General features: G+C 34.8%; 1 protein-coding gene across 1 annotated transcript; it reads left to right on the top strand.

Annotated features, from left to right (window-relative positions):
• Window positions 1-1,684: 1,684 nt before the first annotated feature.
• LOC137393593 (methyltransferase-like protein 25B) lies at window positions 1,685-9,516 on the top strand. The gene is made up of 7 exons (XM_068080218.1): window positions 1,685-1,766; window positions 4,499-4,644; window positions 5,111-5,250; window positions 5,367-6,047; window positions 7,512-7,596; window positions 8,431-8,611; window positions 8,921-9,516. The coding sequence occupies exons 2-7, from the start codon at window positions 4,509-4,511 to the stop codon at window positions 9,084-9,086; spliced, it is 1,389 nt and encodes a 462-aa protein (XP_067936319.1). The 5' UTR covers window positions 1,685-1,766; window positions 4,499-4,508; the 3' UTR covers window positions 9,087-9,516.
• The last annotated feature ends 8,557 nt before the right edge of the window (window positions 9,517-18,073 follow it).

Genomic DNA, 18,073 nt, shown 5'->3' with positions numbered 1-18,073 from the left:
ATGAGCGATTTATATGTAAAATATTTATTTGCGCAAAAATATCTTGTGATCCATTTGATGCAGCACTCCCCAGCTTATGTAGGCCTAACAATATTTTGCCCAACCTAAATATAGAACGAATGCTAAAACAAGTACCAATCATAAATATGGTTGACTGTTAAGCTAGCAAAATGTTTTATTTGAAATCTAAACTTCAGTGAGTAGCTTTGATTTTTATTTTTTGAAGTGAGGATAGAACTGCAAAAAGACGTTTATTATTTGTTGAAGATTAAATTATTGTAAAACTGCATCAGCCTTTGTCGATGTTCGGACCAATCTTTATCTAGATTCGGACCAACCTCTGTCGAGATTGGGACTTGTCTAGGTTCGGACTTGTCGATGTTGGGACTGTTTTTCATACATTCATGACAATCGTTTTCCAATAATTATCCAATTCAATAAATTTATTTTAGGCTCACAATCAGTTTTATGTCCAATACCTTCAAAAGCTCATTTGCTTTCTTTGATAATCATATTTATTTTAAAACACCAAACGAGTAAGCCAGTTCTGTTTGAGAATGCTTAGGCTTATAATTACATAAAATACATGAATAATTTAAAACTAATAAATATAACAACATCAAACTTGGTAAAAATATATTGAAAGGTAGCATCACCAGAGTTTTAAAGCTGACATGACATTTTTAAGAAGCTTTTATTTATGGATGAGCAACAATGTAAGACTATAACTGGAATAATTACCATATTAGTCAATCAAATGATGCCAAATGTTGCATATTTATGTTAAAGGGTTGCCTCATAAGATGAAATTTATAAAAAATTGATTCTTAGATTTGAGCGAATAAAATTAAATAAACACCTGAAAACTATGCGACTACGTGTTAGTAGAAACCTCCGGCAGTAATCTTGTAACTAACAAAGATATTTAATGACCGTAAATTAAAAAAACATATACAAAAAGAGCATTTTTCACATTACCGAAAAATACTAATTGGCTTAAAAGCCTATCGTTGTCATAAAATGGCAGCAACAACGTTTTAAAATTAAACAAACGTGCTACCAGTGTTTGATATGCTAAATTAATTTATTACTGAAACAAATAAAAATAGCAACTTTAAAAATTTGGCAACAACTAAAACAAAACAGCACACAGTGAAAGACATCTAGGCTGTAAAAACTACAAAAGCAATCACAAAATAAAGATTGCTCATAATAATAACACGATGCAATATAACATTTACACTCTATAGCAGAGCTTAGATAATCTATCAACATTGAACTCTCTATACATAGCAATAATAATAAGCCCTTGATACAAATAATCCAAAGTTCTTATTTTAAAGCTCAACAACTGCGTTGCTCTCAAACATTGGTGAAGAACGACTTATACAAGAACATGTAATTGTTTTGCAGAGCAGACCTTCACCTAAGCTTCGGCACATCAACGGTGACAACCATCACGAAATTTGTCATACATTTGCCAAAAACACGTCGTTGTGGTTTGTAATAGAAAACAGGCTTTTCTGGCGAATCCCGTTGAAAAAGCATATCATGCGAATCATTTCTCTAACATTTCTCTTAAATCAAACCTATCATTGCCAATATTAGAATGCCATCGATTAGAATTCACCAAAAACATTGACTTCGCTTGGTTTGTCGACGTCAATTTTTAAAAGCATCAATACTTACTCAATTTGGTGTTATCACTAATCGAAATCCAGTCTAATTGTCAGCACAGCAAGTTAAAGTCGTCCAAAAGAAGACTTGTAGGTTTGAGCAGTGTATCTGTTGCTCTTTGAATTAGCTGGTGAATGCTTATGCTGTTATCAAATATTTGCTAAATGTTTACAATGCACTGCAATAACGAGCAACTCTTTATGTTACTTCTGGTTGTGGGTAACATGTACAAAAAATGCACAACATTCTTAATAGCATTGTGCTATTACACGGATCAAAAAAATCAAATGATCTCAAATATGTATATGTCTCTAGGATTTTTGTTATAATTTACTTTGAAGTTCTATTTCAATTAAAATAATGAAGCTGAGGTTTTATACCAAGAGAAAAATACTTATAGCAGGATACTATAAGTGTATTGTACTATTGTACTAAAGTGAACGGTTATAGTTTTTTAGGTTTTGTATAAACAAAGTAGGCCTACACCTCTTATATTACAAGCCTAAACCAACCTTCTGCATAGCATTGCCGACATTTCCATTTAATGGGCTGATTGTTTAAACAGTCAATCACATAAAAAATAAGGTAACACCACATGATAATTGATGTGAATCAATCTCTTGCAATCGGGCATTTCAGCACTGACTGTCATATGGTTTTGGCTTTATCACTGACTTCCACGCGGCTCTGTTTTCTGCCTTATTTTGACATCTGTTTTCATCTAGTTCTATCAACTTCATATTACCCTTTGCTGCATCTTTGTATCTCAGTCTGGATCTACCCAGATTCCTCTTTCCTTCGTTAAGTCATGAATACAACAGTTGTATTGGTAATCGCTCATGACCCATCCTGCTTGGATGGGTCATGAGTGATTAGCTGCGAGGCTGTTAGGACTACAGCTCTGTACATGTTACAATTAGCTCGGATGGTTACATGCTTGTTCTTTCACAAGCGATTGAGGTTTTTCAAAGGAAGCACTGGCAGTTCCAAGTCTATGACTAAGCTACTGGCAATACTGGATACATTACTACCTAGGTATCAGATATCTGTACAGAGAGTGAATGACTTGTTATTAGGATATCAGTAGGATCTGGTGATGGATGCAAGCTTTACAGGTTGATACAGATATATTCGGTTTCCCTTATGTTTATCTTTAGGCTGAACTTTGATGCTATTCTGGCAAATCGATCTCTAAGCAGTTCCATGTCCTCAGCTGGGCAGGCAACTTGAGCTCTGTCATCCGCAAACAACATCTCTCTGACAAGAAACTTAGTTATGTGTGATTTGGATTTAAACTGATACTCTAAAGAGTTTGGCATTCTGTCTTGTTTGGATATAGGCTCCTTCATATGAATGTCCTAATCCATTTCAAGCCAAAAACTCGGACATAACGTTTGCATGTTATAAAAATGTTTACATGAAAAACTTATCTGTTACAATTCTATCAGTTACAAACACATCTTAGAGTGAAATTACTGCATAATAAATAGAGAAAGTACACATGGGAAAAGGATAAAATAGAGAAATAAAGAATAAAAACTACAAACGGTTTGTTTGTTTGTTTGTTTACCTTCTGCCTTGGCTTGTCTTGAGGAAACTAGGCGGAGATTGTCAGGAGTGGTCTTCGCTTAGCTTTCATTAAGTAAGAAAGCTAAGCGAATACCACTTGGTCTTCACTTAAACCGCCAGTAGTGGTTTAAGCGAAGACCCAGTAGAAGGATGACAGTCAGAGGAATCGGGTATTGTATTGTTGCCTTGTTTTTGTTTTGCTCAGAATGGTCAGATTTTTATCGATATCAGATTGAATTGAAAAACTGTATGCCTTCATACAAAAACACCGAACTTCAAATGCAAGGAGCTACAGTTGTCCTACTCTCTAAGTGATATTTTATATCTCTAAATTATACAACAGTGGGTGAAGGTGGCAAATGGTTGACAGCTGACAGAAGCGCAATATATGAAAATACACACATACACTAAATTCAAAACATTAACAGTAAATTCAAAATGAACGCACACAGTAATTAAACACACAATTGAAATTTCTTTATTTACTTTTTTGTTTTGTTTTTTCAACAGATGGAACAAACTGGCCTTTCATATCTAGAAACATTTTTCGTAAGTTGGAGCAGTATTTCTACAAAAAGACATTTTGTACCTTGGAAATTTTCTCACTAGAAGCTCTACCATATTATATACAAATCTTCACAGGAGTAAGGGCTAGCAATAAGGAATTCCTAGTGTTATGGCCAGTCAATGCCATAAAGTAGATGACTACAATTTTTTAAAAACCTGGATAGTAGTTGCATAGCTTTTTTGGAGATTCAAACCAACAGCAACTGGTCTCTGTTATGAGGTCTCTAGGCCACTCTCACTCTCAATATGTTCTTGTTTATGTTGATACCTAACGTACAACTGGACCTCATCTCACTCGAACTAACTGATGGCTTCAATCTTATAATATTCAATATGTATCGGTTATAAAACAGTAAAGGTTTTATGATTATCTTAGAGCATTACATACAATTAGATTAATGCAAAATCTCAAGAGAATTTATAGTATTACACTGGTCATCTATGAATCTTTTGAATTTTGCATAAAATAAAATAGCATGAATATTCAGAATTATTTTAGTGTCTCATGCATTATCTTTCCATTTTTAATTTAAACATGTTTTGCCAAAGCATAATATTACTGTAAACAGTTTAGGCCCTTCCACCGTAATGCAGTAGATGCAAGACTTTGTTGCCAGTTTCTGTGATTGGCTGTGAACATTTGAAGTTGATTAGTAGTTTGTAAGATAACGTCTTTTTTTGACAGTGCCTAAGAGATGGATCTAGCATTAGACCTATGCTTAACATATTCGTGGCTGTTTGACTGTAAGATGACTGATATCTTTATAAGAAGACCATGGGAGAAAGCTCCGCATGACTGGACTGATATTCTCTGCGCCATGTCGTATATAGGTTGGTTACTATATCTATATTAACAAATCCCACTTTATCATTGCGTCTGTCTGTTAGTCTGCGTAAATGCTGTGCGTTTCCACATTTTATGGTAGATTTCATCCAAATTTCACACGTATATGCTCAGTGCCTACCGCCATGTCGCTCAAAATGTTTAGTTTCAATACTCCATCAGATGTCCGAGAACCAGCCTCTTGAACACCCATCAACGAACTATCTGACTAAATATGAACGCGATCTCGGACATCAGGGTCCGGCTTACACCGAGTCATTTTTAAATTCTGCTTTGCCAATGTACAGTTTTGCTATATTGTAGTAAGTCAATCCACCTCACAAAAACCCTTCGTAAAAGCTATTATTTAGCTTTGTAGGACTAGTATAACTTGTATAGCTATATAACCATGTGAGGCTAAGAAATATAATAGTTTATTAGTTGCTATGGTTACTAAACTTTCTTGACTTGCAGAACTTAGAGATCTTGTGAAAGGCAAAGTACATAGCGAGTGGCCAGTTACACTACAGGCTTTTTCTAAATCCTTGAGTCAAACTCGGGGCTGTCTTACCAAGCAGTGGGATAGTTCCATCACTCTCAGCCCTTCTCTGCAGGTAAGCAGATTTTTAGTAGGCAATTTTCTTATGCGTCATTATTACTATTACACAAACAGCATAAATAATTTTATTTAATTAGTGTTATCCATACTTTAGTCTACACTTTTGCTTAGAAAGGTATGAGTGAAAAAAAGCGACACGAAGTGAGACGAATGGCTTCACTAGTTGGTGAACTGTGCAAAGAGGATGGCTGTAATCTAATTGGAGATATCGGTGCTGGACTAGGTTATCTCGGACAAACTTTGATGTCTACTTTTAAATTAAATGTGCTTGGATTTGAGCTCGAGGATGGTAACTGTCAAAATTGGCGAATGCAGCGAGCTACCTCTAACAATTTACAGACAAGATGTTTGCGTGTGGATACCTCCTCAGAATGCACTCAGATACTCCGAGACTCCTTTAGGCAACACCACAGCTCCGTTAGCGCTACTGATATTTGTGCAGACTCTAAAGTGCAGCAAGGAAGTTTCTCAGAGCAGGCAGGTGAAAACTTTACGCCCTCTTCTTCCAGTAGTTTTCGCGAGACTGATGAGTGCAGGGTCTGTATGGTAGGCCTGCATTGCTGTGGTGACCTTACACCAGCAACTCTTCACCAGTTTCATACGATTGAAGAGTGCAAGACACTGGTCTGCCTCGGCTGTTGTTACCACAGACTCAGTTTAGACGCTCATTTTGGTAACTTTCCCATGAGCAGTCAGTTTAAAAGCTGGTATCAAGACTCTGCATCTCAACATGGATGCTCTATAAATCACTTGGCCCTCCGGCTGGCCTGTCAGGAGCCTAAATCAAGATGGGTGAGCAACTGTCATGCTCTAGCTTCTTTTTCTTTAGGTTTCTTGTTGGTAGTAATAATAATTAATAGTAGCAATAAAAGTTAATCTTTAGTAGTAATAATAGTTAATAGTCGGAAGTAATAATAGTTATTAGTCAGTAATAGTAATAGTTAGCAGTTAGTAGTAATAATAGTTAATAGTCAGTAGTAATAATAGTTACTAGTCAGTAGTAGTAATAGTTAGTGTAAAGTTCTGCTGTCTCTGTTAAATTTCCTAATTTGATAGTGCACTGCAATATCTAGTCACCCTGTATGATTCACTGCTCCTGCCCAGAATAAATGCCAGTTGATCTGTTGATCTTGGGTGGTCTAATGGTCCTGTGTGGTCTGTCTAACTTGCCATACGTTTGATTAGGTGTGCTTAAAGTCATTGTTTTGTCAGCCTTTGAGCCAACAACATGTAGTTTTTCAGCTTTATTTTTCGATGCTGATACTTTCTTTTATCTGTATTAAGTTTCTTCATTACGCCTATATCTATCGCATACATATATAATCAAGAATTAAACAGAAGGAGAATCACATGCTATTTAGCAATCTCCTGGATGTGTAAATACTATATCTTTCATTTTATGTGTTTTATTTTATATGTTACCAAATGGCTTTGCAGATAACTACCTGTATAATTAGCATACTTTCAATAACCTTTATCGACAATCAAGATATTGTTTTATTGTAGTTTTGAGGTGTTGACAAGCATACATAATAAATTTGTAATAGAATATACACTATGCCTCATCACCTGTATGTGACAATATAACTATGAACCAGGGGATTCGCTACAGTTAGTAGTAATCATAGTTAATAGTTAGTAGTAATAATAGTTACTAGTCGTAAGTAATAATAGTTAATAGTTAGTAGTAATAATAGTTACTAGTCAGTAGTAATAATAGTTACTAGTCGTAAGTAATAATAGTTAATAGTTGGTAGTAATAATAGTTGATAGTTGGAAGTAATAATAGTTAATTGTTGGTAGTAATAATCCTTCGTTTTTTCGTGATGTCATTCTATCGTTGTCCGCCATCTTTATGGACAACTTTTATCGTTAAAAATACGAAGTTTCTGCAATTAATTATTGCAAACAATGCTTTTGTTTGCAAATTTTTCATTTTAGTATCAAAACATCACCGAAAAATATTATTAATCAAGAGAATGATGATCGTTTTCTGCAAAGATGGCAGCTTTTTCGTGAACGGGCGTATGTGCAAACAGGGTGATGACGTCAAAAAAACGATGGATAGTTGATAGTCGGAGGTAATAATAGTTGGTAGTAATAATAGTTGATAGTTGGTAGTAATAATAGTTGATAGTCAGTAGTAATAATAGTTCTCAAGAATTATAGTCATGTTTTAGACACTTCATCGTTTTATGTTCTGCTCTATAGATGTTGAGAAATTTGAAAATGGCCTGCTTACATTCTTTCACCTAGCTCGCAAGAACAGATGGAGAAATGGAAAAGCATTGTGAGCATGTAGCTTTCCGAGCAGTCTTGGAACTGTACAGTCACAGAAAGGGTAAGTTAGAATATGCTTACTATTGTGCAAATATTGTGGGATGGAGGATTGAGTTACAGCATTTGCAGTGTTTATACAGAGGTATTATATGACAGTGGTCATGACCTGTAGTAGTTTGAAGATTGTACCTGTTGGAAAGGCTACTGTAATATAAAAGCTGCATAATATTCACAGGTGTTAGTGAGAGAGTTAGTACTCAAGCAATCTTAGTACAAGTGTCAGGAAGATCTCTGTTATGATTTTACATTGTATCTTTATGAGTTGCCCTCTGCATAAGATAAATATTTATTTATAACAATAAAACATATATACCAGTATATATGTTCTGGTGTAAATTGTAAACTTTAAAATATTTTTAAATTAACCATTTGTCATCAGTCAAACTGTTCACTGAATAGTTACTAGAATACCGGTTTGGGCAGGTGTTTGCATGGGTTTGATAACCTTCAATAAGATACAACAGGAGTTGTGCGCTCTTCATATTGTTATGAAGAGCATACAACATGAAAGTAACAACAATTCTTAATTTTGTGTTTCATTAGTACATAAAGTTGTTTGTGGTATAATCACAATCCATTTTCAAAAATTGTTTCCTAAATCTGCTTAAGATGCATTACCAAGTGTCTGGGGAACAGCTCACAAGTTTTCTGATTGGTACAGAGTTAAGGAATGGTTATATTTTTTTGTTGCGCACAGTATGTGCAGCAGCTGAGCCAACCTTTTTATTTGGGTTCTCTTAGTGAATTTCAGATTTATCTTCTTCTGTAACTGCTCAATTTAAAATACAGCTCATTTTCCATTGCGGCTCACATTAAATAGTATTTGTAATTCTAGGCTTTAACTGGCACAAGAAACACAGGCGTCTGGTTGGCTTATCAGCCTTCAGTTCATTTGAAACATACATTGATGCAGTATTGGAGCGTGTTGGTGATGTGGAAGGTCTGAGCATTAGTATGGTCAAAACTGCACTATCTGACACATATACCGAGTGCAAGGAGTTTTTCTCATATATTCGGTGAGTTTTTGTTATCTATTATCACAATTATCTATTGTCTGTTTCGATTATCATTATCTATTTTCTAGTATTCCAACAATTTTAGTTTTCAGTTGTTAAGTTTTTTGGTATGTAGTCATGTATCGGATTGTATGACGGCCAGTATGAATAACTTGTAGCTTAGTTGTTAGTTAGTACTTGTTTAAGAAGCAGCTTTCTGAGTTCATATTTGTTGGTCTGGTTATTTCATCAAGTCATGCAAGTGCTATGGATACATCTCTTTCATTCCTATTGTTATGCATAAGTAGCAATGTGTACATGCATATACAGGTGGTATGACGCCCTTCAAGTTATGCTACAAGAACTGCTCGAGTTTGTCATTTTGAGGGATCGTCAACAGTATCTGAGAGAGAAAGGATATTTGTGTCAGCTGGTCTCCTTATTCGACGACAAGATTTCTCCTCGTTCTATTGCTATCATTGCTCAAAAAACCTGAGCTCACCTCTCTTATGAGCTAGCAAATGTTTTTAATCTTGTGTTCCTTATTGGGACTTCTTACTGAGCTTGTTGTTATTATGGGCACAATGCAGGGTTTACTAAGGATAAAGAGAAGGTCAACCTGAAATGCTGTGTTACAAAGTGATTTTTGATAAATTTTTTAGCAATGCCTGAATATTGCTGCTAAGCGCTCTTAGCACTTAGCAGTAAGATTAAGTCATCTTCCAAGATTTTCTCCTGCTTCCTGTGAATAAAATTAAAACAATTATTCAGCTTTAGCTCTTCCATTTACAATGGTTTAACACGCTGCTTTATTGATTGGGCCGCCTTTTCGAGAGCTCAGACTAATGCCTCTCTATTTTTATTGATCTTGTATTTTAATCTGAACGAAGTTGTTTATTTAATCTTTACAGAATAAATCTTTTACATTTATAGTTGGTGTCTGAGTAATAAAGCTGAAGCATTCTGTTTACCACTAGCACTTCATCAGCTAAACTATAATTATTAAAAGTTGACTTGCAACAAAATTCTCATTACAGTTATTTGGTATCAAAAGATTCACCATGTCTTACTCTGTTGTGTTGTAGGTGCCAAATATGTGGAAATGCGATTACAAGCTTTTAAAAGCTCAAAAACGAAAAGCTGCCGTAGATTGGAATCTGTTTATTTTTCTGACATAGTCATGATAGTTTGGTTATTGTCTTGTCACGTGATGTTCTCACATGAGTTGAAAGGCCAATAAAAAGCTCAATATAAACTTATTGTAGCACTAGTTTTTGACAAACACTTCGGGTTTTACCGAAGACCCCGTATCAAATATAGATGCTCGCTACTTTACAGTTTTCTTTCGGCTTGAACTAATCGTCAAGTCGTAATCTGATCATGTGACCCAATACTTCGAAAATAATTTTTGCAGCACTTTTCGATTATCACAGGTGACCAACAGGCTCGTCATGATTATCAGACAATGATATGCACTCCTTCAAGCTAAGGTTAAAAAGTTTAACGACTTTTTACGGTAAGTTATAAGATATCAGTGCTAAAAGTAACAGCATTACAATGACAATAAAATAGACGCATAAGAACAATAGACATGGTTTTATTGAATGCGTGAAGTATATTTGTGAAAATATTTAGACGAATAAGGTTGCAAGAAAGTGTAAACAGAAACCATCTACCACAACTACGTCACATTTGAGCCGTTTTGGAAAGAGAATCCAAACTACGGCGGTCTCGTGTGGCTGTGATTAACTGTTCATTTTTGAGCTTTTAAGAGCTTGTAATCACATTCCCACATATTTTGCATCTACAACACTAGAGTAAGACATGGTGAATTTTTTCATATCAAATAACTAATGTGAATTTTGTTGCAAGTCAACCTTTAAGGTATAAGTGCAGTCAATACAAGTAATACACTGCCAATTACAGTCGACACAAGCAACACACTGCCAATTACAGTCGACACAAGCAACACATTGCCAATTTCAGTCAACACAAGTAACATACTTCCAGTTACAGTAGTCAACACAAGTAACACACTGCCAATTACAGTCGACACAAGTAACACACTGCCAATTACAGTCAATGCAAGTAACAAACTGCCAATTACAGTCGACACAAATAACACACTGCCAATTACAGGCGACACAAGTTGAACACTGCCAATTACAGTCGACACAAGCAACACACTGCCAATTACAGTTGACACAAGCAACACACTGCCAATTACAATCAACAGAAGTAACACACTGCTAATTACAGTCGACACAAGCAACACACTGCCGATTACAGTCGACACAAGCAACACAATGCCAATGCAGTCAACACAAGTAACATACTGTCAGTTACAGTCAACACAAGTAACACGCTGCCAATTACAGACGACTCAAGTATTACACTTCCAATTACAGTCGACATAAGTAACACACTGCCAATTACAGTCGGCACAAGTAACACACTGCCAATTACAGAGGACACAAGTAACACGTCTGCCTATTACAGTCGGGACAAATAAACACTGCCAATAACAGGCGACACAAGCTATGCACTATTAATTGCAGTTGACACAACTGGCAAAAAAACTTCTCGGCTATAACTACAGAAAGCTCTAGCAAACCACTGTTAGTCAGTCAATATTAGTAAATCACTGCCACTCACTATCTGCTGGTAAATCACTGTTGGTTACACTCGAGTAAGTTGTTATAGTTGGGTTTTGGTGACAGTAAATCCCTGTTAGTTATAGCAAGGCGTGAGTAAATCACTAAGTTACAGCCAGTACTAATAAATTATTTTTATTCAGTCAGTGCTAGTGACTCACTGATATTACAACCAAACAAAGAATTGTAGTTACACTAGGCACGATCAAGTTGGTGTTACAAAGCCGCGTTTCTCAGCACTTGTCAGGTGAGCAAATCAACTCTTGCCTGAATATCTTGCTTTGGTTAAGTAACTCAGTTGTTATTGGCTAGTGTATATAGCGCCTTAGTACAATGCTGGGCATTCATCTAGTCAGTAGACATGTATGGTAAGAAAGCAGTGACCATTTTTTGCACCGACTAATACATGTATACGTTTCAACAATCTTTGAAATGTGTACATCTATTGGCAGTGTGTTATTTGTATTGACTAACAAATAATCTATGATTGCAAAGTTATGCTGCATTTAAAATGTTACTTCTCCTGGAATTTAAGATTCATTTTTTAAATTCCATGGGTATGGAGATGCAAATGATCATCATGTAATGATTTGCACCAATCTCTTACTAACCAGCTCCTCAATTGTAGGTATTCTATTCCTCAATGTTATTTATCACCATTTATGGCTAAATTGAAAACCAAATCTAAAAATACATTTGTATAACCGACTCACTTATTTAGTCGACTCCACAGTTTCTAAAAGACTTATTTATCTGCAGTGAAGTAATTTTACTTTCACATTTGACTTTGTACCGGCAATATACTTGATCATTTTGTTGTTTAAGCTATAAGAGACCCTTTGATTCCTTCTACTTTTAGCCCATCCCCTCTGCAATGTATTTAATGTAGACGTAACCTACAACACAGTTGAACAAAGTGAGCTAAATGTTGTTAGTCAGCTTTCCAAGCAAGAGTTTTAATCCGCGAACAAATTTTTATTTATGTTAAATTAGGTCTCAATCTACAAGAAACCTGCAATGGACTTTGATTTGATTCTAATTTTATTCCACCAGCCAATGCCAATAAACGCAAATGACAAAAAAGACAATGTGTAAAAAAACAAATAAATTAATAATGTATTACTGTAATTAAAGTATGTAATGTATTCAATAGTATTTAAGAAAATGTTAGTGATATAAGGATGTTCTAGATACAGATAAGTTGTTTATGTCTGGTGTGCTCAGTGGTTTTATTTGGTGGAATATAGCTATGAAGTAAGTGGTTAGGTATACAGATGGATGTCATGTATAAAAGAGAGTATTGACTTCCTGGATGTGGTAAAGATTGTTCAAACAAGTACATGTATCGGTCTGTGCAAGAAGTAGTGACTGCTTCCTTACCATACATGTGTGTATAATGCAAAGTGTATTAGATCTGTTATTGCAAAATCATTGGCAGAACAGTTTACCCTGGTACAATAACCAGTTTGGTGTAATTTAATAAACCTGTGTTTTATTCCATTATCCATGAAGTCGCCCGAAGTCGCCATTCTCCATGAAGGTTCCTCAAAAAACTCTAAATAAACCAGAGGAATAATAATACTAGGAATACTTGTGATACTAAAACATCAGGCCACTTGCTCACAAATATTCACACTCATAAACATGCACATGGCCAGAGTTGGTATATATGAGAAGAGTAGCTAGCACGTGAGACTGGTATAACAAGTCGATGGAAATTTAATAAGTATGCAGATAAAGGAATAAGATAACATTAATAATTTTTACCTGAGGTGTAATAACTGCTCATAATGTGTTTGCGTGCATCTTCAATGTTAGTGTATCAAGTAGTTGTCTTATCATTGTTTTTATTCAATCTAATTGATGTGGAATCTAATTTACACTGTGGAAAGGTGCTATAAAGGGTTTTATTCATACAGCATGAATTTTATTTTATGTTTCTATATCTTCGAGTAAGATGATCAAGCGACCAGGCCGTAAAACCGATTCCTCCCCTTTAATTACCGGGTTTGTTGTATTTGTCAATAATATCAAGATTAGCATCACACATGAGTGATTCAATTCCAATACATTTTTCCCTAACGCTTTAAGCATGGTCTCAGAGCGACGAACGAACACGGCTCTTATCATAGTAAAGACTAGATAAATGCCAGGCTTTCTACGGGTTTTCGCAGGAAAAATCAACATTTATTTACTATCTATCTTTTAAATGTTTAGTTCTTCTCTTGTTTAGTTCTGTATGTGCTATAATTTTAATTAAGTTTATGCTACAGATACGTATATTTATAGCATTTTGAGGAAGTTTAGGCACATATTTTCTTCCAGTAAAACCTTTCTTTTACATGTAATAAATTAGTTCAAGCATGCTAGCTAAACGTGAAGCATAGGTATTTTAACCCATTCCCCATTAAAGGTTGGCAGGTGTAATAAGTATGTGCACAATTTATACATTGTATTGCAAGTAGCCCGTGCGGCTTAGTGGTTAGCTTGCTGGTCTGCATAATCGAAGGTTCTGAGTTCAATTCCAGTGCGAGGTGGCTTTTTCTTCTTATAACTCTAATGCTGTAACTAATGCTGTAAAAACTGCTGAAAGATCAACAAACAGCCAACACTGAGATTCATATATATAGATTATGATTATTGTAATGTAAATATTGTTTAAGTTATTGATTTAGGTAATGATTTATTGATTTAGGTAATGATTTATTGATTTAGGTAATGTAAGATCTGTCATCGGATTGTTTTAGAGTGGCATTTGTTGAGAGTATAGACAACTTTCGACATGCTCCCCATCTTGCTAATTGTTGCCTCCTTCGTAAGTCTCACTGACCAGTATTATATACTTACTGGCTCTAATATAACATCTCCCGCCAATCAGGATTACTCTCGCGCCGTTGGCAGCCCTCTGCTCAATGCTGCATTATTCAAAAGGATAACGGCATCTCCCAGTGATCACTGTGATTTGGGCTACTCAGGCATTTTTGCAATTGGAAGCTTTGCTGTTGGCGATCCTCTTGGAAAGGATTCTAATGGACAAAGGTTCAAGATTATTCAATGCTTAGAAGTGTGTACTTTTGACAGTCTTGACAGTCCTCCAGATATCCAACAAATTACACCAGCAAACAGCCAAAGCAACTTGTTGTTAGGAGAGAACGAGGTTGAATCTGACTTGAGCGTAGCTAGAACCTATGTGCTGTCTCTCTCAGTCTCCAGGTTTGTAAAAAGCAGTGTTTAGAAATTTGTTAACTACGTAGAGTATAAATAGAAAAGATGAACTAAGGTTAGATTTCAGTTTTAAGTAACACTTATTAGCAATTCAATGTCTGCCGTGATATAATGCAGCTACAAAATTAGGTATTACAATAAGTTTTTGTAGACATTAAGTTTTTGTATCACAAGAAGGATCATTTTACATTGTACATGTATGTCTGATTGTTTATATTTATCAAAACCAACTAACTAGTTTACTTAGTAAATCAAGTTAACTTAGGTTAACTTAAGTTAACTTAAGTTAACCTAAGTTAGGTTAACTTAAGTTAACCTTAAGTTAACTTAACCTAACTTAAGTTAGGTTAACTTAAGTTAACTTAAGTTAACTAACAAGTTAACTTAAGTTAACTTAAGTTAACTAACAAATTAACCTAAGTTAACTTAAGTTAACTAACAAATTAACCTAAGTTAACTTAAGTTAACTTGTTAGTTTAAATAATTAAAGTTCTATCAGTGGAGTGCTTGGCAGTTGCTCAATTAGTACAAACTAAATGTGCTCAGAAGTCAATTAGAATAATAAAAATGATGTCAGCTACTGCTGTGACAGAGAGAAGAACATTCTTGTATTACAGTGTCTCGATTTGGGAAAGTCTTTTCCTCACTGCTACCCTCTCAGACTACAGTGGTAATATTCAGATGAAAGTCAATGCATCACATGATGGAAAGTTCAGTGTTCTCTCTTTAATAGTAACAAAGAATTTGGCAGATGGCTTGCAGACTGACCAGGTTTTTTGTTTATGCAGTAGTGCTACTTCCATAACAGCTTATACATACATACATATATTGTGTTTACATTGTACATGTATTATTTTTATTCACTTTTAGCAAAATTTAATTCATATAAATGCATATGTTGTTTTGTTGTAGAGAATGGTTTTTGACAAGTTCAAAGTCAATGGAACTAACCAGCTAGCCATAATGGTAACAACTGTTCATGTTACTACGTCTTACATTTTAATAGAAGATATATAAGGTACTGAAAGTGTCTATAACAGAAGTTGTAGATTATTCTCCATTGCTCTATGATATTCATTTGCAGTCAGGTAACAACAAGGGAGTTGCCTTCCTTTTGAATGGAACAGTCATCTATTCTGAAGCAAACATAACGCTAACTGGTCTCACTCTAGCGCTTCCTACTGACTCATTTAGATACAATATTGATGACTGGAAGATATTCAATGGAACTGTCACCACTGAGTGAGTATTGAAGTTTCCTATTTTATAGAAAAAATTCATGTTTATGACAGACATGATATACTGTATTTAACTTGTTTGCAGTGTTTGTGTTTAACTTAATGGAGTAATACTCTAAAATAGAGTGATTTTTTAACAATCATGTAGAGTTGTGTCTTCCTTCTTAGAGTGATTCCATTGAATTTTGTAAAATTACAGACAACTGTACATGATGAGAACTGGTTCCCAGCCATCAGTCTATCCATCACCTGAATGCAGCTGTAACCAGAACTTTCCAATATTTCAAAAATGGCCGTCGTTCGACGATGTGAATTATGCAGGAGTTTTTTGTCAGTCTGTTAGTGGTCATGAAACTGTTCGGCGATTCAATGACGAGTCATTCCTGGCACAGCAAATAACTGATGGAGACCTGACTACCTACTGGATAACATCTGGTTTGATCAATCAAACAAAAATAACAGTAGATCTTGGTACATCCTATCAGGTAATTTTATGTTGAATTCATTTTCTATTGTCATATACATTAAAAAAGAAGTTTAGAGCTACACACAATATTATTTTGTACATAAATATACCGTATATACTTTGATTATACAACATTATATATATATATATAACTTGTCTTCTATATACTAATTTGATAATACGTTAATAATTTAATAATACTTCTAATACGTGTTTGTTCGCCGTGTGTCACACTTTTAAAAAATCTTTACTATAATAAAAGCCATGTCTGTCCTTCCGTTTGTCTGCCTAAAGCGACAGTTACAGTTTAATAAAAGATTTCTACAAGTGAGATTTGAACTCTCAACACCCAGATTGGTAGACTGATAATCTGCTACCTGTGCCGATCGACCAGTTTTGGGTGTATCAATGTAACTGCACAAATTTTTAACTAATAGCGTTACACCTGATGATCACCCATAACACACTGACTGCCAGGATACTAATGTGTCTATTAGTTGGTCGCCGTGTCATGTCTTCAGTAATATGATAAGAATAAATTAGAAGCATCTCAACACTGTTTAATACACGTGCATGTGTTTGTATTTTTTCAAAGTGTTTGTCACGCATCAGGAAATTATAGTATCACGGATACAAAGGCTCTATATAGTTTTGCACAAATATAATTTCTCTTTTTCGCAAACAAGGATGTTCCTATTTTTTGGTGTTCAAAAAATGCTTGAAGAGTTTTACCAAAGTCTTGATTAAAAATATCAAAAACACATTACTGTGAGTATATGTCTTTAATTGTTTACTCTCAATATGAATGAACGAAAAAGGCAGCAAAAAAGGCAGCCAGAAAACGACAAAGAAGGAGATGGGAACAGCTCAGAGGGGAATATTTATATTATTTTAAATCACTCGTTACGCTTCAGAAAATTATGGTATTACTGCACGGTCAATGAGCAGTGTAAGAGTTCAAACTAGCCCTCAAAATTTAAAATTAAATAATGTATTGTCGTTAGTATATATCCTTAATTGTTTACCCACAATCCGATTAATTAAACGAAGAGGGCTGCGAAGAGAGGCAGCCAGAGAACATCAATGAAGATAACAGGGACAGCTAAAAAAATGCTTAAGTTTTTGTATGTTCTAAATATTTGTATTCTTTCAAAGCGTTTGTTACATTTCAGGAAATTATGATATCACAGCACGGTCAATGAGCAGTGTAAAAGTTAAAACTTGTCTTCAGAATGATTTTACTCATGGCTGAAGCCGAGAAGCCACCTTTATTAGAAATATTTTATATAATTAAGTTTAGTAAATATTGTTTCATGTAGCTACTGTTCATAATTTAAATTAAATATTGTATTGTAAATCAAACCTTATCACTTTCAATACAAGCGTGTATAGTTTGAGAACAAGATAGCTTTTATTGAATATACCCCGACATGCAATTTACAAGTGTAAAAAACGTGACGAAAAGTAAAAAAGGGGACACTAACACATGAAAAGTAAACACGGCGGTGAAGTATTAATGAGTGAAAACATGGGTTTCTCTTGGCTTTGTTAATGATCAGCAAAAGAATAATACGAGCAGTCAACTGCCTGAGTTGAAGAGTGGTACATAAACAAAGAATACACAACCATAAAATTTTTACGAGTCTTGCTAGTTGATATTGATACAACATATACTTATGTATGCTACGTTTATACACATGTATGTTATTGTAGATATTCTATGCAACCTTGGCAGTACAATCCTTGTCAAAATATTTGGTTGTAACAAAAAAACGTGATGAGAATGCACAAGAGGAGACCCTTTTTGTCATCTCTCCTGATTGTTCTCTTCCATTACCAGAAAATTTACCACAGGGTGCTTCTCTCCATTGTCAAGATTTTACCAGACTCTTTAACAGGT

This window comes from Watersipora subatra, chromosome 4, assembly GCF_963576615.1.
Source record: "Watersipora subatra chromosome 4, tzWatSuba1.1, whole genome shotgun sequence".
Classification (NCBI taxonomy): Eukaryota; Metazoa; Bryozoa; class Gymnolaemata; order Cheilostomatida; family Watersiporidae; genus Watersipora; species Watersipora subatra.
This window is presented reverse-complemented; position numbering and strand designations above follow the sequence as displayed.